Here is a 19,611-nt window from a genome sequence, read left to right on the forward strand (position 1 = left end):
CTTATTTGATTCATTTTTAGCACGCCCATTAGGCCCACGCCACGTTAGGGAATAAATAGATTTCAAACATTACGTACGAGTACATAACAAGGATTGGGTATTACTAGGTTATTACTGAGTTTGCCTAACGCAATTATTATTGATTGACTGTACCTATACACTGTAGAACGCTGCATTTTTGTCCTTGGTACATAATGTATACTAGGTCTACAGTAAAAGACTTTGCCAAATTGCAACTTTATACTAAAATCTTATGCTTCTAATGTTATGTTCATTCAAGCAAGTTGGAATGTGCATGCAATCGAGCTTTGCTACGAAACTTACTCGAGCAGCATGTGTCAGCGTGAATACCGACGTTCACAATAATTGCGGGCATATTGTCTACGAATTTCATATTGTCATACGAATATTAAAAGTATTGTAGTTTTATTGTCATGCATCGAGGGCATCAGATTTAATTCTTTATTAAGGATATGTCGTCTCGACTCATTGATGATAGAGTCTACAAGTAACCAGAAGATTGTCAAGGAAGGAAGGAAGGAAATCAGCATATCAGCCTGGCCATTCAAAGATACTACTGTCAAATGCCATCTACCAGCATTCTGGGGACGTTGTTTCAGTACAGTAGTTTGGATTTCACCGAAGGTTTAAAGTGGTGGGAAGTGTCTGGATGAGGAAGGCTGAGGACCGAGTGTGGTGGCGCTCTTTGGGAAGGCAGGCTCTTTAGCAGATGACGTCCGCAGGCTGAAATGATAATGATGAGTGGTTTGGATTTTTTTTTTTAATTTTTGTACTCATACTTTGTTACGCGTCGCATCGTGTATGAATAATTTAAAACGAATACTAATTAGTATCAGCTGCTACGTTCATTAAGGCATGTCCGCACTCCGCACGAGATACAATTAGGACTTCGTTAGTGACAATAAACAGTGAAGCGCTCATAGTCCAAACCGTGAGAAACTGCACGCTCGGAAACTTTGTAAGGCGAAAATAATTATGACACACTAATTCCAGTGTGTCCTAGATATAGGACACACTGAGAATTACGGCCGTATTCAAAAACGTTACTATGAGGTCTCACAGTAAGCTCGAACGCGTAGTGTAGGTTCCACCAATCAGATCATTGTAAATTGACGTGATACAGTCATCTGATTGGTGGAACGGACACTGTGCGTTCGAGCGCACTATGAGACCTCATAGTAACGTTTGTGAATACGGGCGTTAAAGCTGTGAGTTTTGGCAGACAAAATTTATTTAGGCTTTGTTCAGAGAGGGCAAATTCGACGCGAATCCTTACGCGCGAACTCATTCAAGCATTGACGAGGCACTAGACATTAAAATAATTGCGTCTAACGCCATCGCACGGATTAAAAATCGTGCGTAAACCGCGTGCTTTTCACCAGAATACTTTTCGCTCATAAAAGCGAATGCGAATGAATGTAAAAAGTAAAAATATCCTATGAAACACTAATAAGCCAGCGACCTTACGGGCTACGGCGTTGTAGTATAAAACATTATATGTATGATTCCAATCCAATTCATCAGCCTGTATGCGTCCACTGGACTTTCCTTTCCAACAGCACGCCACCAAACATGGTCCTCCGCCTTCCTCATCCACCCGCTCCCCGCCACCTTCTTCAGGTCATCAGTCCATCGGGCAGGAGGTCATCCCACACTGCGCTTACCTTATTTTTTTCCCCCTTTTCCCCTCCAACTAAGCGCAAAGCTGTGTTAGGAATAGGTACGACAATAGTGCAACGGGTGGGGTTTGAACCGCCGACCTTTCGGAATTCAGTCCGCTCCTCGACCGTTGAGCTATTGAGGCTCTGATATTATATTATACTTATTATATGTATAGCGAAAGGTAACATACCATTCCGGCACATTGAGCTTCTGCAACGATCTCTGGACTCGGAGTTCGTGCTCAGAGAGCACGCGATCTGAATTCTTCTGCAATTCGTTTTCTGGAGGCTGAAACAACGAAATTGTTAAAATTAATATACATAGACTAACGAAAATTTTAAACACTTGCAAGAAAAATCTACTTACACTAAATACTCTGGTAAAATAGAGAGTTCTAATTTGTTATCAAGTATCAAATGAAACACGGAAGCAAATGTTATATTATCTTTATTATAATTTGTTACAGTTGCTTTGTAACTAAACATTTACCAAATCTTCTTCTTCAGGTGCTAAACGGTAAAACGTTTTATAAAGAGAAGGATCGTTTTGTGGAATATTAAACTTTATCAATTCTTCATTTTCACAATTGAAGTTGTCCATCGAAGAAGAATCAGGTACATTTTCTTTATTTTTTAACGATTGACGTAATTTGTTACACGCAAACTTAGTATAAGCTTCTTCCTCGTCGCTATCCGATATGTCTGATATCTTGTCGTTTACACAATGTGATTGACTTATTACTTTTTCATTATCTAATGTTTCTTTCTCAAAAATACTTTCTGTTAAGCCGCACATTTCTACTATTTCTGACCAGGATATAATATCGTCAGTTTCCATTGTTGTTAATCTATGAGTACTGTTCGTAAACTCACGAGTCTCTTTTGAGTCCATCAAATCTGACATTCCGTAAATAGTTTCATACCATTCGAATTGGTCTGGATTTTCATTTCTCAAAGAATTAACACTTGAACTCGATTTATGATTTGATTTCTTTAAAGTTGATGATACAGGACCGGTATTTTGCTCTTCATTCGAGTGGAGTATGCAATCATTTTCAAAATCAGCGTAATCGGGCAAATCAATGTCCGATACTTCAGTTTGTATTCTTTGCGGTTGTATTATAGAAATGTCTAGATCTGATAAATCTTCTTCAGGAGGCGGCGGTATACTTTGGAGCAACTTTTCAAAGAAATTACGAACTCGTTCATCATTATCGATATTAAATTTGGGTATCTCAATCTTGATTTCTTCAGTAATCGATGACTTAACTTTTTTCAAAACTTCACTAGTTGTGGAACGGTTGCTGCTACACACACTGTCCGATTTCAGACTAAAAGTAGATTGCATGGAATTTCTCTGGGAGTCCAATTTCCGAATGCATATCTTTGATTTCCATTCTTTGTGTTTGTTGAGAAAACCTTTGACGGTCACAGAGTTTTCGTCCTCAGATTCACTTCTGGGGATATCGGGAAACTTTGCATAGTATATGTCCCTCGAAAGCGGTTTAGAATACACATGCTCCGGTTTCACATCTTCGAAAGGTTCCATGTCTTGCGTAATCCAAATAGTATCAAGGCAATACCAGAATCCATTTCTCTGAAGAACCTCTTCAGTAGTCAATAACACTATTGAAACCATTGTGGCTCGGCAGTTCTCTTGTACTGCTTGAGGTATAAACTCGAACTGACAATCTACAGCAGCAAATTAGTTGAGGAAAGTCAATATTTGCCCAATGCGAATGAATTTTCGAAGACTAGATGACGTATTAAGTATACACATCTTCTAAATGGCTTGTTTTTGAAAACCACAACTTTTATCTCTATTTGATCCATTAGTAACTTTTGATGTGTAATCAATGATAATAATTTATCAAGAATATACAGATAACTCAACAAGCTTTATGTTCATTCATCAACAGAAACTATCGGACACAGTTCATTGATCTGCTAAATTAAAGTTAATAGATCCATTGTTTGATCTTCCTAGCCGAACAGGTTTTCAGGTTAATTAAATGATTTCGTGCCAAATGTCAATTGTTGCTCGTATTAGACGGCGCGACCTTGAATTTATTAGGTATTGGACTCACCCTGACGTCAGAAGAAGCGAGAAGGGCACAAGGGCCGAGCAATCCTACACTCTCCCAGCAAGTCATATTCACTAAAAATGACGTTTACACTCTCGTTTGTCCTTCGCAAGATGTACTTGCATATCGGTTTTGGTATCACATTTCAATGCACCAGTGACTCCGTAACGGATTACGTAAGTGGAACTACCTAGGGTCGGCACCTAATTAATTTTGATAAACAAGTAAAGCAGATAACAAAGCGTAGCCGTCAGAGGAAGTAAAGCAAGCTGTAATATCGAGGCGCAAAGCGCTTTCCAATCAAATCAGCATAACGTTGCTTATTGAACGTTAAAACCCAATTACGAGGCTAAATCGGAGCGCCCTGGGGGGCTCGGTGCTTATGGTCGCTCGGCGGCCGGCGGCTGCTGCTCGGGCTGGCATGCGGGGTTCGGGGGCGCCTCGCGACTGCCTCTGCGGCACTCCGCACGCTGCGCGGGGCTGGGACAGGTGGCCGCGGCGGCGCCTCCTGCCAGACTGAGCCACGGTTCGTGTCCTTGGGGTTCGCGCATGCGTTCACACACCCTTACTACCAATTTCTTGTCTTTAACAATGCGTGGAAACGTCTCATCGCTGTGATGGCACACGTTTCTTCAGTTAAGCTTTCCAGTTGTGAATGCACCTCAGAATGGGTATTGCTCCTTTGTGCATTGTCTTTTTTCATTCGCGGTCGTTATTTTTCCCTCATTGCTGCTACGTAACAATAGGATCTCGTAGCGAGGTTCTGAACTGTTAATTTGTATTGAAGATCTACATATAGCATATTGAGGGATGTGTGGTCTAGTTGCGGCAGCGCATACTGCTCGATTGATTTGGTTAAGTATCGTTGACCAAGGTCGGTAACTGGATGGGTGACCGACTTTGATGATCCGAATTTGACCTTTTCGTTTCCTCCGTTGCCATCTATAACTGCAGTATGAGACGTCTCAGGTGTTTGAGGCGCCCGGTCCGCTCGAGCAGTCATTTTGGTAAGGCGATATTTCAGAATTTATCTTTATTTCCTCTTTTTTTTTCGAAAAATAGGAAAATTATAATCATGATTAGGTACTATTGATTCATATTGAGTCGCGCTTTGGCCGCGTAGATTTAGGTTTTTAAAATTGCCGTGAGAATAAAAAGGCCCATATTTATTGAAGAGTTAATTATATCGACCTTTCTCCCACATTATTGCAATTCTACAACACATGTAACATCTATACGTTGGCCTTTGCTTATCAGTCTATATCATACATAGGGTCAAGGTTAATTTCCTCGTCTTTATTGTTCTGATAGGGTTGTCACGAAGTAAAACCAGACGAACATTTTACTTTCATAACAAGAACCAGAATACTGCAATGCCTGTTATGTGCAACTCCCACCAAAGAAATATTATTATAATATGATTTTAGGTATTTATCTATTAATCAGTTTTTAGGGTTCCGTAACTACCTCAAAATGAAAAAATGGTCAAGTGCGAACCAAGTGCGGTCAAGGAGAACCGTTCTGAGTCTTTCAGTTCTGTTAACTAAGGACTAAAATCGTACTTTTGATATGACAATTGACACAAAGTTAAAATGATGCGTGAGAACTCATTTTGTATGTACTATATTTACCTACAACGTACATAAAGCGCCGGCCACACAGGCCGCGTATGCGTTGCGTAAGCGTAGACGTAGCGCGTATCATTGCGTTGTAATGTATGGAACTGTACGAGACATGGCATACCGCTTGCGTGGCGTGAACGTTCGCATAGACGTAATGCGAGCAGTTATGACTACGGATTCACGCACGTGTCACGTGTACGTGCGCGCGTGTGAATCGGCTTTTATGGAACAACAATGTCATCAACTTAAGCACTTGTTCAGACGTTAGGCAAACGATGTAAATGACAATTAGCCTGCATCGTCTAATGGATTGCACGCAGTCAGCGCTCATTTAGCTCCTAGGCTATAACTAGGGTACATACTCGTATTATTGCAATAGCATGCTAAAATAATCTCCCTTGATCTAGAATTGTACAACCTTTTTTTCGCATGCCATATCATAGGATCTAGCTGTTTTTGTGACTTATTTCAATGAATATCCCGCAACGATCTGTATATAATAACAAGTGTAAATTAAAAATTGATAACACCCCCGACAAGTAAGGTTACAGTAACTAGAAAAGAGCTGATAACTTTCAAACGGCTGAACCGATTTTCTTGGATTATAGCTAAGAACACTCTCGATCAAGCCACCTTTCAAACAAAAAAAAACAAAATTAAAATCGATTCATTAGTTTAGGAGCTACGATGCCACAGACAGGTCGGGGTTAAAAAAGCTCGTAATAGCTAGTAAATAGACAAACCCATAGGCTTTGACATAACGAGATCCCTCTCATCAATAGTCTAGACTTCCCTTTTGCGGCTTCGGATGACACAATGAAAAAGTAAGGAAGCTGCCACAAAGGCTCGTACAAACGAGAGTAATGACTGAAAATTTTCCTTTGCGCTTTTCCCCTTATTATACTGCTACTATGCATTTTACGTCGTCGGTTGTTTTAACTATTTTGACAGTTGGCAGCATTGGCATTCGCCCAACTCACAAATGCAAAGGACGAATCATATTGGGACAAATCGTTAACTTTAGGAAGTATAGTGCGTTTCATCGGATAGTACCTATGGCGTTATGTTGGCTCCTCTGTCTGTTGTGTGGTCATTGGCACCATATTGGCATGAGAAGACGCAGATTTTGTTTATTTTCATTTCATTCATTCAGGAAAATCAAATGAAAATAAACAAAATCTGCGTCTTCTTATGCAAATATCGTGCCAATGACTTGAACAGACAGGGGAGCCAACATAACGCCATAGGTACTATTCGATGAAACGCACTATAGTGGGTACAGAGTGCACTAGAGTGAGGGAACTCTCGATTTCATTCTGAATCAACAATATGTCAAATATAAGGCTATGGTGACGTAAAATCAAAGAAAAATAGGGCTTCTTTAGGGCTAGCTGCGTCAAATGTACTTACTAACATTTGAACCATCAGTTAACGATTTGCCCCTAGCATTGTGATTTGGGCGAATGCCAATGTTGCCAACTGTCAAAATAGTTGCAACTACCGATGACGTAGAATACTCAGTAACAATAAAATGAGGGGAAAAGCACAGTTCACGACATTAATTAGGGAACTTCTAACAACACACATGATGAATCACAAATCACAATGCAAGGGGCAAAACTTTATGTGTCGATGTCGGTTAGTTTTAAAATACTTGGGGGAATCGAATGCTTCAAAATTTTAAAAGAATTCCTTGCTTGAATCACTAAATGCGAAAGTGTGTTCGTTTGTTAGTTTATGCTCAATCACGTTGCAGCGGAGTAACAGATCAGCATGGTCTTATAAGTGGGAGTCTTTGGTTCGACTCCTGGCAGGTGAAATATAATGAATTTATACCTAATTATTAAATTGTCTCTGATCTGGTCTAGTGGGAGATAACCGTCGCACAGTGATTTAGCGTTCCGGTAGAGTCGTTACCAAATGATTTGCAGGGAGCCGCTGAATTCAGGCGGCGCAAGATTGTGGAGTGTGGAAACTGAAGTGGCAATGGGCAGGGCGCATAGTTCGAAATGATGTTAGGGTCCCAAGGTACTCGAATGTGACTGACCAAGACTGGCGTGTGGACGTAGACGTGGCCTATCGGTGGACAACAATGATGATAAAGTTTTCACCGCGTGTAATTTATCAGATTACCTATCAGTTAAGCAATCAAGTCATAAGGGGAAATTAGACTGATAGTACACGACCAGGTAATAGGTACGCAGTAGCAAAATTTCTCCATAAGCATTGCCATAAACAAAGATAATGTCTGTTTAATTTACAACGCACGGCCGTACAACATTGCTTTGAGGCCTTATCGCAAGGCACACGCGATGCAATGAAGCTCAAGAATTCGTAATAAATTAGGGTTGTAGGTTGTAGAGCAAAGCACTCTAGTGTTTTCATGTAGACATTAGGCATATCTGACTTGTTTAAACAAAGTTATGTACTATTAAACTATATGTATTTCTAACTGTTCGTTTCATTTCCTCATGAAGATTTCAGTTTATTTATTTCAAGCAATATTGATTTAAACTAAAACTTTTACAAAAGTGGCGAGTGACAGGGACGTAGCGCAGAAACCTGTCTATTGTCTAACTATAAGTTCTGGACGCGTAATATTATATAGCGCTAGTAATACAAAGGTGAAGAAACGCAAACACCGCAGATACACGGTAAGCCCTACTGGCTTTCACAAAAATCTTTTCTCTAAATTGATAAAGGTACCCTGGCCTGTTTTGCTTTCACTAAACCCTGTACCATCAAATGCTCAATTATTTAACCCTTAATTTCTGGAAATGTGGCCGAAGAACTTCAGATTTCGCGATTGTAGTCGACGAATCTAGTTCCCCTGAATCCTAGATTCGACTCATAGTTCTCAATAGAATATACAATACCATAGATTGCTAGTTTATATCACATAACAAAGAGTAAATCAACACCTAGCCCATATCCTGCCGTCCGAAGCAATCAGCTAAAGTGGGGTGGCGTCCGGGCGCGATACTAAATTGAATCAAATTGACCGCTCACGATTAAAGAGAGCCATCTGTTGAATAACCCCCTCTTAACAATGAATGATGGGAATTGGATTACAATTGTATAGGGTTAAATAAGAAAAAATCCAACCTCCAAAACTTCGATGTTTGGACGGGAGTAACCAAGAAGAGCAGTTATAGCCTAGTCCGTCGACGTCAGCCTCGTGCGGAGGGTCAGAGGTCAGAGGTCTATCCCGGGTACATACCTCTAACTTTTCGGAGTTAATATGTGCATTTTAAGCAATTAAATGTGACTTGCTTTAACAGTGATGGAAAACATCATGAATCCATGATGTTCCTGAAGGTGTGTGAATTCAGTCAATCCGCACTTGACAAGTGTGATGGACTGTGGCCTAAACTCTTATCATTCTGAGAGGTGACAGCTCCTCAGTAGTGGGGCGGCGATGGGTTGAGATTATAATGATGATACATAGTATAATGATGATAACTAAGACGCAAAGGTACGTAGACGAACGTACGAACGAACGCAAAGGTACGAAAAGTTGGAAAACGAGCATAAATTATATGGATCGAAATGTAGGAATTTTCTGGCCTGAACCTATAAAGAGGAAGTTCCGTTGATGATGACGATGGAATTAGATAATCTTGGAATCGTAGAAAATAAAATTACAAGTTGGAGAACGCGGAAAGAGAAATTTATGAAAGTGTAAACAAAGAATTGTGTAAGAATAACATGTGAAATAATTAATGGTACTTTGACTGGAATAGAATGGTGACGATGGCTATATAAAAATAATAAAATACACCAAGTTTAATAACATTTAAGAATGCGAAAAGAGAAAGAAAACAAAACAAAAACAAAACTGTCCTAATTAATATTAATCGTTAATCTTACATTAAGGAATAACAGTTGGATGACAAAAACTTAGGTATACTTAGCATGTTCTTAATTCGTATTTGGGGGAGAACTGAAAATGACTACACTGAAAGTCTACATTTGATGAACATACATATTCTGGTTCAATTTAAGAACCCAGTCAAGCGCGAGTCGAACACGCGTACGAAGGTTTCCAATTTCCATACCATCGTACAAGACAATAGCATTAGTACGTTAAATTTTTTACATTTGCATGGTGCATTTGGTTATTTGCATCTTGGTTATTTGTTGTTGTAGCGGCAATAGAAAACCAATTATGAGGGTTCATGAGATACAGTCAATTGACAAAGTACACGGACGGACAGCGAAGGCTTAGTAATAGGGTCCCGGTTGCATTCTTCGGGTACGGAACCCTAAAAAACAACGATTTTTCAATATTTTTAAGGTAAAACTAAGACAAAAATCATGCCATTTGTAGAAAATAGACACATTGATGTAACCGCGGGATGTAACTAATAAAGTCAGACGAAAATAGTAATGACAACTGTAAGTTGGTAGACGTTGATGATTAAGAGGGCTCTCTCCGTCACTCGTTTCATACAATCGTAGTTCTAATTTCATTTGAATATTAAGCAACCAAAGTCCATGTTTGCAGACATATTCTAGAAACTAATATCTATGTCTGTGGTTTTCCAGATTTCTGTTAAAATATTCGGTTTCAAAGTCACGCGGTCTTAAAAATTTTCATACAAATCTTTGAGCCCCTGTAATTTTAAAACTACATATATTTAGAAAAATCTAAAACACCACAGACACAGATATTACTTTCTAGAATATGTCCGCAAAATTTCATGGACTTTGGTTGCTTAATATTCAAATGAAATTGGAACTACGATTGTATGAAACGAGTGACGGAGAGAGCCCTGTTAAAGACCGGGCGCCCCTAATAGAACGGAAATAAGAAATGTTTGCGGAAATGAGGCGGGGGTGTAGGAAATTGATGGCTTGGAATCAGGTTTATGCGGCGGGTGGTAGATGGATCGTTTATCTTGGTCTGTAGACTTGATAGTTTTTGGATTTATCATTATTAGGACTAATAAAGAAACATTCGTTGACTGATGATAGAGATGAGTCGAAGAAGAAGACAAGTTGTGCCAACCCCACGTAGCATGAAACATTACACTACCTACCTATTATTGCATGGGCAGACGTTAAGAAATCAATGATTGAATTGATGAAAATTAAAATCCCACTTCTGTTGTTCTCTATCAAATTCGTCTTTCCTTTGTTAAATCCCTTTTACCTGGAACTGTTTGCTTATTTTGACATTTCACGTTACACCTTCCCAGTGTATCCTAAACCACATTACACAAACATCCCTTTCCAATAAATTCCACCGTAACATTCGACCACACGATCGTAGGGAATTATTTGCGCAATACACGAGGCTAGGTTGATATTTGAGTGGCTTGTAATGTCCTGATTTATGTGAATTGCGGACTTCACCACGCGTACTACTACAGTATAGCAACAATACAATAGCGCAATCGACTGCTATTTTGATAGAGGTTCATGTGAACTTGCGTAGATAAATTGTAATGAATTGAAATTATTTTTTTTTTCACTACTTCAAATTACCTGTCTTTGAACGATGGTGGCTGAAAAGAATAAAAAAAAAGGAAAAGCAAGTCCTAGGCAAGACTGCCCCAGTTAAGGCTGCCAAGTCAATCAAACCGAAAGATAAGCTATAGATTGACTGTCATGAAAAACACTGAAACTACAGTTTACGGCAAACCACACGCTATTATAGAGTCTGGACCAAGATATTTTGACGAGAATTAAATATTTTAAATCTCAGGCTTACATAGGACAAAGAGTACGAGAAGACCCCATATCCAAACTAACTGACTCCATCAACGCATTTTATTTACTAACTCAAAGCTCTGTGAAAGCACATTTGTTGGCCCAACTGTAATTTTTTAATCTGTGCCACTACCCAAAATAAATTATTCCTTCAATATTTTAGCCCCTGGTGAGTGCAAGAGTGGAGCAATTAAAAAAATAGGGCGCATATTTCGAACTAAAACTAAATGCATTCTTTGGCACGTTCGCCCGTTCCAGAACTGGAACTTTAAATTCCATTATTATTTGGAACTAGAGGATGCCCGCGACTTCATCCGCGTGGATTTAGGTTTTTAAAAATCCCGTGGGAACTGTTCAATTTTCTGGGATAAACAAGTGTAAATTAAAAATTTATAACACCCCCGACAAGTGAAGGTTACAGTAACTAGAAAAGACCGAAAAGACCTGATAACTTTCAAACGGCTGAACCGATTTTCTTGGACTATTCCGCGCCTACGATCCAAAGTATCTGAGTTTTCCAAAACATCATTTTCAAATAAATAATTATGTATTTAGGCAACGTCCATCTTGACAGCTTGACATTTGTCAATTGACATAATATTATGAACCTAACGGTTATGTAACCTTCTTTTATACAAGAAAACTAGAAAAGAGCTGATAACTCTTAAACAGCTGCACCAATTTTTTTGGATTATAGCTAAGAACACTCTCGATCAAGCCACCTTCCAAGCAAAAAAAAGTAAATTAAAATCGGTTCATTCGTTTAGGCGCTACGATGCCACAGACAGATACACAGATACACAGACACACAGATACACACGTCAAACTTATAACACCCCTCTTTTTTGGTCGGGGGTTAAAAAATCTATGTCAATTAAAGGGACGCAAAATTTCATACGAATCGCTTAGGCGGATGGGACTTTAGGAATCCCGTGGGAGCTCTTTGATTTTCCGGGATAAAAGGCTTAGCCTGTGTCCTTCCCCGGGATGTACCTAAGCTAACGCTGTATCAAATTTTGTCAAAATCGGTTAAACTGTTGGGCCGTGAAAAAGTAGCGGCCAGACAGACACACTTTCGCATTTAAAATATTAGTATGGATTTGAAATAGAGAACGTGTTTACGTAATTTCTGTATGAATGTGTAAGCAAACAATGCACTCATACGATGTAACGTTAGGAGGTAAAAGTTTTTAATGAAAGACTTGAAAGCTTGCGTGATATGTTGTAAAGGAAATTCTTATTCATTGTCTTTACTAAACAATGTCTTGAGTCACGAGATCCATTAATAAGTTTTGTGGAACGTTTTAAAATAATATCATGTGTTTTAAAGAGGCTTGTATAATGTATTATGCACTAAGTTTACCATGGCAACTTTTATAAATCCATTAAATTATATTTAACCAGCTGATGCCCGCGACTTCGTTCGCGTTGATATAGGGTTTTTAAAAATCCCGTGGGAACTCTAACTTTCCGGGATAAAAAGTAGCCTATGTGTTAACCCACGGTATAATCTATCCTCATTCTAAATTTCAGCCTAATCCGTCCAGTAGTTTTTGCGTGAAAAAGTAACAAACATACACACAAATACACACAAACTTTCGCCAAAAACACAAAATATTACAGTGTGATAGATAGAGAAGTGAATTAGGGTTTTCTTTGAAATCGCATGGGAACTCTTTGATTATCCAGGACTAAAATATTCTATGTCCTTCCCTAAAATGCGAGCTATAGCTGTACTAAATTCAGTCAAAATCGGTTAAACGGATGGGCTGTCAAATGCTAGCAAAAACTGTTGGGCCGTGGTAGCAGACAGACAGACAGACAGACAGATACACTATCGTATTTATAATACATATTATTGAGTATAGATAGGTTAAGGTAATCATGATCGAATGAAAAAGGGGTATAATTTATGAAAAAAGTCGTTATAGCAACTTTGCAAATGCAAGGTTTCCAATTTGAGTACAGATCCCTAGAAAGTCCATTTTAACGCGGAAAAACAAAAAAGCCCCATCAAAGCTACTAGGTTATCATAAGCTGCGAAAACATCACAAAAGGAGGTCAGTAACCCATGCAGCGGTGAGCCCCGAGTCTGGCCGTTCCATTCACGTACATTAGCCATGCAGGCGCGTTCATTACATAGCCCATTCAGTATCCGCTGCAGCTAAAGGAAAATCCCGGCTGAAAGGATACTCTATTTCACCCCTTTTGCTTTGTACAGAGTTATCTATATTTAAGCCAGTTCGGTAGTGCACTCTTTCGTCATAATTTGGAGAGGTTTTATCAATACAAATATGATAAATCCTATATAACAACTGGTTTTGCAAGCGATTTCGTCTGCGGTAGGTACATAATATTATATGTAATATTAATATTATATTATAATAATAATATTATTATTGTAAATTGCATAATATTGTATGTATGTAGCCTATAGCACTCTGGGATAATATAGTCATTGACAGACAGACATCTCTCAGTGAAATAATTTTTAGAATCGGAGCGTTAGTTCCATAATCAAAATCAAATCCAAATCAAAATTTATTTTTACACGACTGCCTAAAAAAGAAGTGTAATTTTTTATGGCATAGGTACCTAATATTATTGTAAATTGAACATTTGAAGAGAGCAACCGTCACCGAGGTTCTTGCTGGTGCAGGTTTTTGACAATTGAAAAGCACTTGTAAAAGTTTATTTGATTAAAAATATATTCGAATATATTTTTAAAATAATGATTGCAAATAGACTGATAAAAATATCAGTAACTTTTAATTTCTTAACAAAAACCTGTAACTGAATTATTACGCTTTGGAACTGAGGTGTCGATATGATAGTGTACCTAACCTACCATATTCTTTATTACTCGTGTTAGTTTTAAACTGTGACGTAGCGTTGAACATAGTGAAAATCCAGGAGATTTCTATTCAACTAGTCGGTACTTTGATACTTTTTTTTCACTTTAACAAAGTAAAATGGGGCAATTTGTAAATTCCGATAGCACTTAACCTGGTAGGTACTTCCATATAATATGTTGGGCGAAAGAATTAATGGATAGCACTTACATAGAGTATTGACAGAGATATTTTAACTCACTGAAACAGCTTTTAGGCTATTGTTTATGGAATTACCTGAAACAAAAATAAAATTGGTATCAATCTTATGAAAGCTGTTTTAACTAAAGATAAAATATTGTTATTTTCAGCACTTACATACTAAATTTTATGCTAAACTAATAACAAATTACATCAGACACGTCGAGGCGTCCACTTTTGACGGTACGGCTTTGCTAGTAGGGTGGTAAACTAGCCACGGTCAAACCCACCCAACAGACCAGAAGACTACTTCTATATACTAATAAATAAAATTGGAGTGTCTGTCTGTAATTTTGAAATAACTACCGCATATTAAGGTCATATGGTTATTTGAACGATACTATAACTGAATCACACGTTTTTAAAATTTTTGTCTGTCTGTCTGTCTGTCTGTCTGTTTGAAAAGGCTAATCTTGGGAACGGCTAAACCGATTTTGACGGGATTTTCACAGACAAGTAGAGAATTGACCAGGGAGTAACATAGGCTACTTTTTTAACCGACTTTCAAAAAGGGAGTTGTGTTTTTCTACCTATGTACACCGAAATGTCCGAGATTTCTGAACCGATTTGCGTCATTTCTTTTTAATCGATAGAGGAACTTTGCGACATTATTTTATAAAAAAACTTGGAGTCCAACTCCTCAATCCTGATGCTGCATAGGATCTGACCAATCCACGCGGGCGAAGCTGCGGGCATCAGCTATTACAAATAAAATTCAAACTCTTGCCAGAAATCGAACCCGGGACCTCCCACTAATAAGACCACAGCGCTTAGCACTGCCCAGGGAGGCCGTCAAAACTATACCTGCCATAAATGTAACTGGACCTTAGAAAGAAGTAATCGTATTACTAATTCGTATAAGAAACTCTAGATACCTACTATAAATGAAAGGTTAACTAATAATAAATGAAACGTAAGAAAGTGACTAATTGAGGAAACCTTAACCCAGCACAATTAACTGAAGATAACTATCTGTAATCCAATATCAGCTACCTTTCTATCTTGATTAGATTGAGAGCTGGTCTATACTAAAGCGTCATTAGCTTTATGGGGGTATCTATCTGGTTGATGCATTTTCTCCGTAATTAAGTTCTCATCTGTTCCTTATTTTCTAGGTTAAGTATTAATTATTATAAAACTTATCAATCTAAGTTTCTAGATCCAGCGGCTTGTGTTGCAAAAGAAAGAGAGAGATTTTTATTCAAATAAACTACTGTACGTTGATAAAATAATTGATATCATTTAGGTATAGTATCCGCGGAAAGTACATAGTAAAGAAGAAGAGAGATAGCGCTCTCTCTGTTACGTAATCCCATACGTATACAAATAATAGAGACAAAAATTTCAGTGGTCGCGTGGTGGTCGTTAACCATTTTGAGTTACCAACCAATCACAAACGAAACTACGTTTTCTAATTGAATTTCGAGTTTTTTTGAAAACATTCTTGTGATTGGTTGGTGACTCAAAATGGTTAACGCCCACTGAGAGTTTGTCTCTATCACTTGTATGGGATTACGTAACAGAGAGAGCGCCACACTAACTTCTGTACACGGATAGAGTATAGTCTGATAACCCCTTTATAGTTCGAGAATTTCAAGTGGCAATTGAGTTACTCGTAGAATTAACTGATGCGGTAACATGATCGTTGAGCAATTTTATTGCCTATCTGATGTTACCAAGCAACATTGAGTTATAGACAATAGAGAAACAGATCTCGTACATCAAGCGTCAAAATAGCGCGCCCCTATGTAATTTTATCTAAGTATACCATATACGTAAAAGAAATCTGAAAAATTGTAGAGGGTTCGCAGGTCTAAGAGGGAACGTGTTCTCAGTAGTGGGCCAGCGAAGAGATCGATGATAATGAATTACTACATTATACTATTATTACTCTACGATCTATACATACGTGTATAATAGTAGAAAATGACTGACTGACATATCAACTTACACCGCATGATGTAGACCCCTATGTAAGTTTTCTTTAACACGTAGACAGGGGGTCTACCAAAGGGTTTTCTTATGACGACATAAAAATAAAATGTCATAATCATAGTGCTCAAAGTTTTTATATGCCAAATGAAATAGTCTCGTTCTCTATGAGTGAGAACGGATTTCGCACTAGAATATGAATGCAACATATTTTAGTTAAAAGTTATTGTTTTTATAGTTAGAAAAATATCGACAGATAGATAAAGAACAGGTCCAACGCTCTTGACTGTTGTTACGTTGAGGCCGTTTTGTACAACATCATTGCCTCTAGTATATTGCAGCTCTCTGCCAACCAATAACAATTTCAACAACCTTCTATTGGAGCGCATAAAAACTTTCTATCAACAATTGATCTCAAATAATTGAGATCAACGTTATCGGTTCTACTAGAAGTTGAGTTACGAAATCCACGAGACTTTCCTTTGAAATTTTTAATTGCCGGAGATTAAAACTTTTGAAGTTGAAAGTCAAGAATTAGGAGCCGGAATCGTAAGTCAATGCGGAACATTCAGGAACTTTGAACTAGAAGTCGAGAAATCCATTATTTTTAACCGACTTCAAAAAAGGAGGAGGTTCTCAATTCGTCGGAATCTTTTTTTTTACGGTGCGGATCATTTTTAGGGTTCCGTATACCAAAGGTACTCCTACTGTACTAGTAATTTTATTGATGTGTCGAAATTTCAACTCGAAAACTCATCTAAAACTACTAATAGATTCTCGATAGTTGAAAACACTCTTTCAAAAATATTCAGGCAGGCCTTTACGACACTAGATCTAAATTTTATTTTATTTATTTATTTTTTATTTGTACCAGAAAGTTGTAACAATATAAATAAAAGGAAAGAAAAAGTGGACAGGGAAGCACTTATCTCTATAAGAGATCTCTACCAGTGACCCTTGGCAGTGCGAGAGGTTGTAAATGGAGTAGAATAGGTACAGCAAAGATAGACAGTAATCATGAAAAATAAAAAATAAATATAGTAGATATTATGTTATAATATATACTTACAAATATTTATATATTAAAATAGACTTACAAAAACATATATACCTTAATACATAAATATATACTTATAGTCATAAATATATCTTATAATATATACCGATAAATATATGTAAACAATATGTTATGACAGAGAGGAAAGATAGTGCTGTTTCAGACGAAGTTTGAAGGTGCTGATGGAAGGGTTATTTTTAAAAATACTGTCAGGTAGTGAGTTCCAAAGGCGAGTTGCGAGTACCGTAAAAGATTTAGCATAAAATATAGTGTTGTAAGGGGGAACTGCAAGTGAGTTTAACTTGACACACGAACGCACTGGCATCACCCGAGGAGCGGCTTCGTTGAAGCGCTCACGCAAGTAAGAGGGGGAGGATGAATTTAAATTCTTAAAGAGTAGCGTGAGAATATGAGTATTCCGGCGAAGTCGAATAGGGAGCCACTTTAACTTATTTCGAAATTGAGAAACATGGTCGAATTTGCGCAATCCGAAAATAAAACGGATGCACAAATTCTGAAGGCGATCTAGTTTATCAAGCAGCTCCTCGGTTGCATCTAAATAGCAGACATCGGCGTAATCTAGGAGAGGAAGCAGAAGAGATTGTGCGAGTAAGATTTTAGTTTTAAGAGGAAGGAAATTCTGCAAACGTTTCAAGGAGTGAAGGGAGTAGTGCATGCGCTTACTCACTTCATTAATGTGACTTGCCCACGATAAATGGCCGTCCAATATCACGCCAAGATTTTTAGTTCTTTCGGTTAGCGTAATAGTTACCCCATCGTAGGCTATTGCAGGGAGATTTTTTAAATCAGCACGAATTCGAAATTGTCTACTACCTATTACAATAGCCTATTACTACCTATTACAATTTTAACTACAGCTGTAGCATAATAGTACGTCTTTTCCGCGTACACCAAACTTTGCCTGGTAAACTTGGAAGACAGAAACTTACTGTTTTATTTCCCAGAACGAAATCTAAACTCGTCTTAGCGCCATATGGCGAACGAATTGCACAATTATTCATTCCTTGCGGTTGTTATAGGATTAGCTTTCGACTTTGTTAGGGTAACCATATTCGGATTTGAAAAAGGAGGAAAATAATAGAATTAGTATAAAATATGTAGTAAGTAGGTATAGGTAATTTATGGACGATGTATCTTGTTGATGTGTGATGATGTATGTTTATTACTTTTTCACTCCTAAATTGTTTCGGAAAAACATAGCAGAATTTTATTCTGGAAGTGTATAATTAAAAGTTCCCACGGGATTAAAAAACCTATATCCCAGGGGACGAAGTTGCGAGAACTAACTGTGTAAGTACCTATAATTTTTTTTTACTGACTAAAAGGCAAACAAATGGCAAACTTCTAAAAACGCGTAAGGTATTTAATGGCTTTCATCTGGCGCTTTAGATGCTGTTTACCTGTTAACTTTTAAGTCAGCTGAGTAAAAGTATTTAATATGTTTTGAAGGGCGGCTGATAGATACTTGGATGGTTGTTTAGTGATGTGTTGCACTGCACTTTGAGTTGGACTGTACTGATAAGACTTTTATGGTTTTATAAATGTTTTAATAATAAAATAGTAATAAACTTTACAACAATATAAGCGCTGGTTATTTGGAGACGGTCGCGCCGCGAATGGATTGTGCCGCGCGCCGGCGCCGCACCGCGAGGCCCCCCGCTCCCGCAGGCCGCCGCCGCGCACGCCTTGTTTAGTGCTATAGCACTAAACATCCTGCCCGCGCGAGTTGGAAATTGGAAGGGGGCAAATGTTGTTAAAGGCCCGCGTGATGACTCCCTTCTTTGTTTGGATCTCTGCCACGCGAGCCACTCCGTCCTGTCCTGGGTGCACCTTCTCCACTCTTCCAAGCAGCCATAAAAGTGGTGGCTGCGCTCTGTCTTTCACGAGCACCAGGCTACCTAGCTGGAGACTTGTGGATGAGCCCCTCTGCCATTTCAAGCGCTGTTGGAGCAGAGAGACGTATTCAGCCGAGAATCTCCGCCAGAAGTGCTGCTTGAGCGCCTCGATGCGTTGGTAGCGATCCATGGCGGCGATGTTTGTGTCGCTGACCATTGGGCGAGGAACCGACAAGAGTGAGCGTCCTATGAGGAAATGAGCGGGAGTAAGGCAAGTAAGGTCGGAAGGATCGGAAGAAAGAGGTGTGAGTGGTCTGGAATTTAGGATAGCTTCAATCTGAACCAGACACGTGGTCATCTCTTCGTACGTTAAATGTGTTAAATTTAAGATGCGTTTAAGGTGAAATTTGACTGATTTGACAGCAGACTCCCATAAACCCCCGAAGTGAGGTGTGTACTGCGGAATACGGCGGAATTCAATATCCCTATTGCTAAGATCTGACTTGATGTCGTCTGAGTATTTTGAGAAAAAAGATGCGATTTCATTACTGGCTCCAATAAAGGTCGTCGA

The 19,611-nt window shown here is 38.5% G+C and overlaps 2 protein-coding genes across 5 annotated transcripts in view; both read right to left on the minus strand.

Annotated features, from left to right (window-relative positions):
- The window catches only part of LOC123881295 (proline-rich protein 36), a 110,461-nt gene that overhangs the window by 12,031 nt on the left and 78,819 nt on the right, over positions 1-19,611 (minus strand). For all 4 annotated transcript variants that reach the window (XM_045929997.1, XM_045929994.1, XM_045929993.1 and 1 more), the window contains exon 4: positions 1,874-1,971. In XM_045929997.1, the coding sequence (XP_045785953.1) occupies positions 1,874-1,971 (98 nt within the window). The remainder of the gene's footprint in view (positions 1-1,873; positions 1,972-19,611) is intronic.
- On the minus strand, positions 2,033-3,756 carry LOC123881307. Its single transcript, XM_045930019.1, has one exon. It carries the CDS (start codon positions 3,319-3,321, stop codon positions 2,161-2,163), a length of 1,161 nt encoding a protein of 386 aa, XP_045785975.1. The 5' UTR covers positions 3,322-3,756; the 3' UTR covers positions 2,033-2,160.

This window comes from Maniola jurtina, chromosome 4 (assembly GCF_905333055.1).
Source record: "Maniola jurtina chromosome 4, ilManJurt1.1, whole genome shotgun sequence".
NCBI classification, from domain to species: Eukaryota; Metazoa; Arthropoda; class Insecta; order Lepidoptera; family Nymphalidae; genus Maniola; species Maniola jurtina.